An 8,485-nucleotide genomic window follows, 5' to 3' on the forward strand; every position below is an offset into this window, starting at 1 on the left:
AGTTTCCGTGTAGAAGGCCCGCTTGTTGATATCACCATGTGACAGTGGTCAGACTGAAACTGACTCTGTGTGTGTGTGTGTGTGTGTGTGTGTGTGTGTGTGTGTGTATTGTATAAAACGTTTTAAAGTAAGAGAACCGCGCTAACATGAATGATATCTTTTTTTGGGGAAAAAAAGATGTATGTACTCACCACTCCTTGACAAGGAACAAAAAAGACCTTTGCGGCTGAATAAACCATTCGTATTCTCTCTCTCTCTCTCTCTGTCTCTCTATGTGTTTCTCTGTCTATCTCTGTTTCTCTTTCTCTGTCTGTGTCTGTCTGTGTCTGTCTGTCTCTCAAATAGACGATCAGACGTGTCACCATCCAACCCAGCCAACCAGCCTCACAACAATAACATTTATATCCCCCAAACACACACACACACACACACACACACACACACACACACACACACACACACACACACACACACACACACACACACACATACACACGCACACCTCTCTCTCTCTCTCTCTCATCACTGAGGTCCAAACCATGGTGGATGACCAGCCATAGCGAAACTCAAAGATTGAAAACCACCCCGTTACATCTGCATGCCCCTTCTGATGTGTGTGTGTGGCTTTGTCGATAACACACCATGAACACTGAAGCACAACTTGGGTACAAACAATGTTAAATAGAACAAGCACACACACACACACACACATACACACGCACACACACATACACACGCGTACACACGCCGCTCACTCTCCTCCTCCCCCCCCTCTCTCTCTCACTCACCCACAGATTACAAACGATACAAATCAAAACATAACAGCACATTAACACGTATGTTTCTTCAGATACACAGAACAAGTAAGTCACAGAAATGCAGAAGGACATTACAACAACAACAACATGGTCACAGAAGTGAGGAAGATAACAACAACAGCAACAACAACATGGTCACAGAAGTGAGGAAGATAACAACAACAACATGGTCGCAGAAGTGAGGAAGATAACAACAACAACAACAACAACAACATGGTCACAGAAGTGAGGAAGATAACAACAACAACAACAACATGGTCACAGAAGTGAGGAAGATAACAACAACAACAACAACAACAATATGGTCACAGAAGTGAGGAAGATAACAACAACAACAACAACATGGTCACAGAAGTGAGGAAGATAACAACAACAACAACAACATGGTCACAGAAGTGAGGAAGATAACAACAACAACATGGTCACAGAAGTGAGGAAGATAACAACAACAACATGGTCACAGAAGTGAGGAAGATAACAACAACAACAACAACAACATGGTCACAGAAGTGAGGAAGATAACAACAACAACATGGTCACAGAAGTGAGGAAGATAACAACAACAACAACAACATGGTCACAGAAGTGAGGAAGATAACAACAACAACAACAACATGGTCACAGAAGTGAGGAAGATAACAACAACAACAACACAGTAACAGAAACGAGGAAGAACACACATCAAGAACATAATCACAGAAGTGACGAAGCACACACACACACACACACACACAACAAACACAACAACAACAACAACAACACACACACACACACACACACACACACACACACACACACACACACACACACACACACACATCACGTCACATATTCGTGAACTGGTTTCAGCTCAGTCAAAAAGATGCAAAAAAAACAAACAACAAAAAAAACAAAACAAGAACAGCAACAACAACAACAAAAAACCCACACACAAAACAAACTCACTGGCGAAATTGGCGAACACGGTTGGCACGTGCTCGGTAGGGAACCGGTCCAGGGTGAAACTGACCAGCAGGGACGTCTTGCCCACCGCCCCGTCCCCCACCACCACCACCTTCACTCTCTCCCCTGTCACCTCCTCACCGCTGCCGCCAGGGGCGCCACCCGCTCCGCTCTCGGCCGCCATCTTGTCAAGGTTGTGTCACGTTGATGTCGGCGGGCCAGTACAGGCTCTTCACTTCAACGCTCGTTTAGTTCCCGAAGTGGGCGAGATGTGAGGCGATACGATACGTACAGGGCACACGACAGAGGCTGCTTGAAATCACACAGAAAGAGCGAGAGAGAGAGAGGGGGGGAGGGGGTGGGAAGGGGAGGGGTGGGAGAGGGAGAGGCTGGGGTTGGGGAGAGAATTGAGAATAGTTTCCATTCACGTCCTTGTGTGTGTGTGTGTGTGTGTGTGACAACGAGTGTCGCGACGATATGCATACCATTGCTGTGTCAGTCAGTGGTGGTTAGTGACAAGCGAAACGCGCACAGGGGCTGCTTTGAAGTCAGAGTGAGAACGAACGAACGAACGAACGAACGAACAAAATTTTATTTCACGAGGGTAAGGGAATAAGCACAATTGCTTTATATTTTACATCCGGCCCTCTGAGGGGGAAAAAAAGTTCAGAAAAATGAATGCTCAAAAGTAAATTATTCTATTAAAAAAATCAAAAAAAAATCTCCTGCTCTTCCCCCCCCCACGCCCCTCCCCCCTCCGCCTTCCAACAACAACAACAAAAATGTAAGCATGTACATCACAAAATTCAATACATTAATATATATATATGGAGGAGAGAAAATAAGAATGAAGGGAAGAAGAAGAAGAAGAAGAAGAAAGATGGAAAGAAAGAAAGACGGGGTGAAGAAATAAACCGGCAGACCTCAAGTTACAGAAACAGAGAGAGAGACAGACAGACAGACAGACAGACAGACAGAGCGGAGGGGGTGGGGAGGGGAGAGGGGAGAGGTTGGGGTTCAGTTCACTGATTCAAATGAGTCAGTTCAAAAACACTTTATTAATCCACATGGAAATCAACGTGTGTGCAACCACATGCTCGTTGAGGGGGGAGGGGGAGAGGGGGGGGGGGCGGAGAGGGAAGGGATATAGGGGGTGTGGGGGTGGGGGGCGAGAATTCTGATTAGTTTTTGTTCACGTCCTCTGTTGTGTGTGTGTGTGTATGTGTGTGTTGACAACGACTGGTCAATGTCGTAACGTTATGTACCATTGCTGTTTCGCTCACTGGTAGTGGAGCCATGACTGTATGGGAAGTGATGACAAGTTTTTGGTTCACGTGCACATATAGTCATCGTGGATTTGTCACTGCACGCGTCATGGGAACAGGAGTTTGTCCTGTGTGTGTGTGTGTGTGTGTGTGTGTGTGTGTGTGTGTGTGTGTGTGTGTGTGTGTGTGTGTGTGTGTGTGTGTGTGTGTTAGTGTCTGTCTGTCTCAGTGTCCCCTTATTTGCAATCTTTTATGTCTCTCACATCTGTATTATTACTTGTGCGTGTGCGTGCGTGCGTGTGTGTGTGTGTGTGTGTGTGTGTGTGTGTGTGTAGTGTGTTACTTGCTTCCGTTTCGTACAGATGTGTCTCTCAGTGTCACGCTGTGTTCTACTTGTACATTATACATGTATTTCGTGTAACAACATTTATATGCGTATGTGTTTGTGTGTCTCTTAGAACAACGGCGGATGTGTAAGTCGGCCAAAGTGCTAATATCTTCACCGTTGGAAAATAAAGATTAATTAATTAATTAATTAATTAATTGATTGATTAATTAATTAATTAATTAATTAATTAATTAATTAATTAATTCATTCATTCATTCATTCATTCTGTCTCAGTGTCTGTGTCTGTCTGATATCTACCAGGGCAGCCAAGTTTCTGAATGAACACATCAACATTAATTTTGGCGGCGCATGAATTGGTTCTGGTGTTTTCTCTATAGCAGGGATTCGCTCACACGGCACACACACACACACACACACACACACACACACACACACAGAGACAGACACACACACACACACACACACACGCACACAAACAAACACAAACACACATTCACACACGCACACACACATACATACACACTGACCCTCACTCACATACACATATACACACATACACACGCACACTGGCACACACACAATCACGCACGCATGCCACACACATATGTACACAGACACACATAAAACAGGCACTAACAAAAATCACCAGTGTGGTCATCATCATCTTCGCAGTCGTCATCGTAAACCCCATGACTATCATGAATGGTTGTCATCTGCTGACTGTAATCATCACTGTCACTGTCATCTAATCACTTTGAACATACGAGGCTAATGTACCTAACAGCCCCCCAACCCCAACCCCCCATATATAGCACGTTCGTTCGCACTGTCAGCCATTCTCAACTGATAATAATCGATTAATATTACTTAATCGAGCGACAAGATAGACCATACAGACAGACAGACAGACAGAAAGACAGACAGATAGACCGGCAGACAGACAGATAGGCAGACAGGCAGGTAGGCAGACAGACAGACAGACAGACAGACAGACAGAGGGACAGGCAGGCAGACAGACAGAGGGACAGGCAGACAGGCAGACAGAGGGACAGGCAGGCAGACAGACAGAGGGACAGGCAGACAGGCAGACAGAGGGACAGGCAGACAGGCAGACAGAGGGACAGACAGACAGACAGACAGACAGACAGGCAGACAGAGGGACAGGCAGACAGACAGACAGACAGACAGGCAGACAGGCAGACAGAGGGACAGGCAGACAGAGGGACAGGCAGACAGGCAGACAGAGGGACAGACAGACAGACAGACAGACAGGCAGACAGAGGGACAGGCAGACAGAGGGACAGGCAGACAGAGGGACAGAGGGACAGGCAGACAGACGGACAGACAGGCAGACAGGCAGACAGACAGACAGGCAGACAGACAGACAGGCAGGCAGACAGAGGGACAGGCAGACAGACAAACAGACAGGGAGGCAGGCAAACAGACAGTTGGACAAACAAACAGGCAGACAGACAGAAACAGACAGACAGACAGATAGACAAGCAGACAGAAAGACAGACAGAAAGACAGACAGACTGTGTAAAGAGCAGTGACATTGAAGGGTGTGTGAATAGTTCCAACTTCCGCACCGCGAGCCAGCGACTTCCTGAGCCGGAAATACACACTGCTAGTATCTTCAGCAAGCCATACGAAACATAGCCTTCAGTTCATACGCTATACGTGTAAGTAAGTAAGTAAGTAAGTAAGTAAGTAAGTAAGTAACTCACTCACCTACACACCCACTCACTCACTCACTCACCCACTCACTCACTCACTCACTCACCCCATCACTCACCCACTCACTCACTCACTCACCCACTCACTCACTCACTCACCCACTCACTCACCCACTCACTCGCTCACTCACTCACTCACTCACTCACCCACTCACTCACTCACTCACTCACTCACCCACTCACTCACCCACTCACCCACTCACTCACCCACTCACTCGCTCGCTCACTCACTCACTCACCCACTCACTCACTCACTCACCCACTCACTCACTCACTCACCCACTCACTCATCCACTCACTCGCTCACTTACCCACTCACTCACCCACTCACTCACTCACTCACCCACTCACTCACCCACTCACTCGCTCGCTCACTCACTCACTTGTTCACTCGTTCACTCACCCACTCACTCGCTCGCTCACTCACTCGTTCACTCACCCACTAACTCACGCACTCACTCACTCACTCACCGAATCACTCACTCACTCACCCACTCACTCACCCACTCACTCGCTCGCTCACTCACTCACTTGTTCACTCGTTCACTCACCCACTCACTCGCTCGCTCACTCACTCGTTCACTCACCCACTAACTCACGCACTCACTCACTCACTCACCGAATCACTCACTCACTCACTCACTAACTCACCCACCCACTCACTCACTCACCCACGCACTCACTCACTAACTCACCCACCCACTCACTCACTCACCCACGCACTCACCCACGCACTCACCCACTCACTCACCCACTCACTCGCTCACTCACTCACTCACCCACTAACTCACGCACTCACTCACTCACTCACCGACTCACTCACTCACTCACTCACTAACTCACCCACCCACTCACTCACTCACCCACGCACTCACCCACTCACTCACCCACTCACTCGCTCACTCACTCACCCACTCACTCACCCACTCACTCACCCACTCACTCACCCACTCACTCACTCACTCACCCACTCACTCACCCACTCACTCACCCACTCACTCACTCACTTACCCACCCACTCACTCACCCACTCACTCACTCACACACAAACAAACACAACAAAACAAACAAGCAAGGAAACAAACAGACTGACTGATCGACTGACTGACTAACTGACTAACAAACCAACTATCCACAAACCAACCAGATAAGTGATAAACAAATGTAAAGGAAAGAAACATCTTGAAATGTATTGACGTAATCAACAGGTATGCGATTAATCTCAACTTTGAAAAAGATTACTAACCAGCTCACATACCAGATAACGAACTAAATAATAGACCAACTAACAGACAAAGTAAGTAAGTAAGTAAGTAAGTAAGTAAGTAAGTAAGTAAGTAAGTAAGTAAGTAACCAACCATCCAACCAATCCACCCACCAACCAACCTACCAACCAACCACTTGTATATATCTATCTATTATATATGTATGTATATATATATATGTATATATATATCTATATATCTATATATATATATATATATATATATGATAGTCAGTCGTGTCCGACAGTGACCATCAGGACAGCAGAGGAGGCAACTGATGTTCCGACTATTTGGGCAAGAATTTGATTATAGTGGAGAGTGTCTTGCCCAAGTACATCCCCACTCTCTCGGCCAAGAGGGTTTTAGGACAGTCGGCGTTGGGATGGTTCCCAAAGGCCAGCTAGCCCACAAGGCTGCAGCACTAAGAGCCAGTGCAATTTGGCCTCCTAGTTTGAGAGTCATAGTCCTTCACAAAAGACAAAGCTGTAAATGGTTTCCCATTGACTGGAGAAACCATTGATAATACAGCTCTCACTTTGCTGGTGGCCCAAATGTAAACTTATGTCAATCTGTGATATAAGCCGAGTGTTCACTTGACCAACCAACTAACCAACCAACCAACCAACCAACCAACTAACCAACTAACTAACAACTAACTAAACAAACAACCAGCACACCAGTCAACCAAAACTGAAACATATCACTAAACCGTTTAATTAACTAACAAACCAACCAGCTAAACTAATAATCAACCAACCAACTAACCCAAGTACGCCAGGCAGTGCTTTCGTCAATCTGCAACCCGTTCAGAACTCGTGGCATCTGGTCAGTGTCAGATGTTCAGCAGCGTGGCATCTGTCGTGACTGTCGGTCCGGCGTGCTCTCCGCTCACCAGCTTTCACATCTCGGCTGCTCTCTCGCTCAAAGGGACGTCACTGCGTGCAGTCCAATCCATACACGCCTCACCACACCACACCACACCACACCACACCACGGCCTCTGCTGAGGGATGAGGGAAGTTTTAAACGTACACTGAGGAAAATGAACAAAACAAACAGCAAACAAACAAAACAGAAAGTAATAAAGAACAAGGGGGAGGGAGGGAGAGACAGAGAGAGAGAGAGAGAGAGAGAGAGAGAGAGAGAGAGAGATAGAAACCAAAGGAAACGGAAGTTTTTATTCACTTTAAGCCACAGCCCCTTCTGAAGGGGGGGGGGGGCGGGGGGGTGTCCAAATACAAGTATCAGCATCAGTATCAGTAGCTTAAGGAGGCGTCACTGCGTTCGGACAAATCCATATACGCTACACCACATCTGCCAAGCGGATGCCTGACCAGCAGCGTAAACCAACGCGCTTAGTCAGGCCTTGAGAAAAAAAAAAAAAAAAGAGAAAGAAAGAAAGAAGAAAAAAAGAAGAAGAAGAAGAAGAAAAAATCAAAAGACAATAATGATGATAAATAAGCAAATAAGCAAAATAAAAATACGATATTTACAACGAACAACAGACGAAAGCAAAAATGAGTTGACAACTTCTATAGGTACCACAATCAGTGTCATAGCCAAAGCATTCAAAGAAATGAATATCTCAGTGTTCTTTGACAGCATCAGTGCGCCTCTTAACTCACTCAGTACGGCCAGTCCTCTCTTCTCCTCTACACAGACCCCTCGGATGTCCAGTGGGTGTCTGAATGACCCAACCTTTAGCTTCCGTCGTCAGAATTGTGGTATTCTTTGTCAACATTCACCTCTTCAGTATAAGAGCCTTCCGCTTGCAATATTTTGATGGTGGTAATTGGGGTGAAACGCTGTTAACGTCGTCTCTTTCGCCGTTCGTATGGAGAGAGTTAAAAGCTTTATATGGGTATATGGATAACTTCTTCATCATATTATTGTTCTTTTAGTTTGTCATCAGCAAGGTAACAAGAGAGAGAGAGAGAGGGAGGGAGGGAGAGAGAGGGAGGGAGAGAGAGAGAGGGAGAGAGAGAGAGAGACGGGGATAGAGGGAGGAGAAAAGGGGACAGACAGACAGGCCGACAGGAAGGGAGAGAGACTCGGATGGACAGAAAGAAAAAAAGGGGAGGAAAGATTGAAGGAAAGAGAAAGAGAAGGCA

At 46.4% G+C, this 8,485-nt stretch overlaps 1 protein-coding gene across 2 annotated transcripts in view; it reads right to left on the reverse strand.

The window, feature by feature from the left end:
- Positions 1-7,295, reverse strand: part of LOC143281026 (cdc42 homolog) — a 19,998-nt gene extending 12,703 nt beyond the window's left edge. The window contains exons 1-2 of one of the 2 annotated variants that reach the window (XM_076585921.1): positions 7,141-7,295; positions 1,764-2,069 (exon numbers count right to left, since the gene is read on the reverse strand). In XM_076585921.1, coding sequence (XP_076442036.1) covers positions 1,764-1,944 — 181 coding nt within the window. In that variant the 5' untranslated portion in view covers positions 1,945-2,069; positions 7,141-7,295. Of the gene's footprint in view, positions 1-1,763; positions 2,073-7,140 lie in introns of both variants that reach the window. The other variant, XM_076585920.1, reaches the window with a different exon arrangement.
- Positions 7,296-8,485: the final 1,190 nt, after the last annotated feature.

The sequence above is a fragment of the Babylonia areolata genome, chromosome 4, assembly GCF_041734735.1.
Source record: "Babylonia areolata isolate BAREFJ2019XMU chromosome 4, ASM4173473v1, whole genome shotgun sequence".
NCBI lineage: Eukaryota > Metazoa > Mollusca > Gastropoda > Neogastropoda > Buccinidae > Babylonia > Babylonia areolata.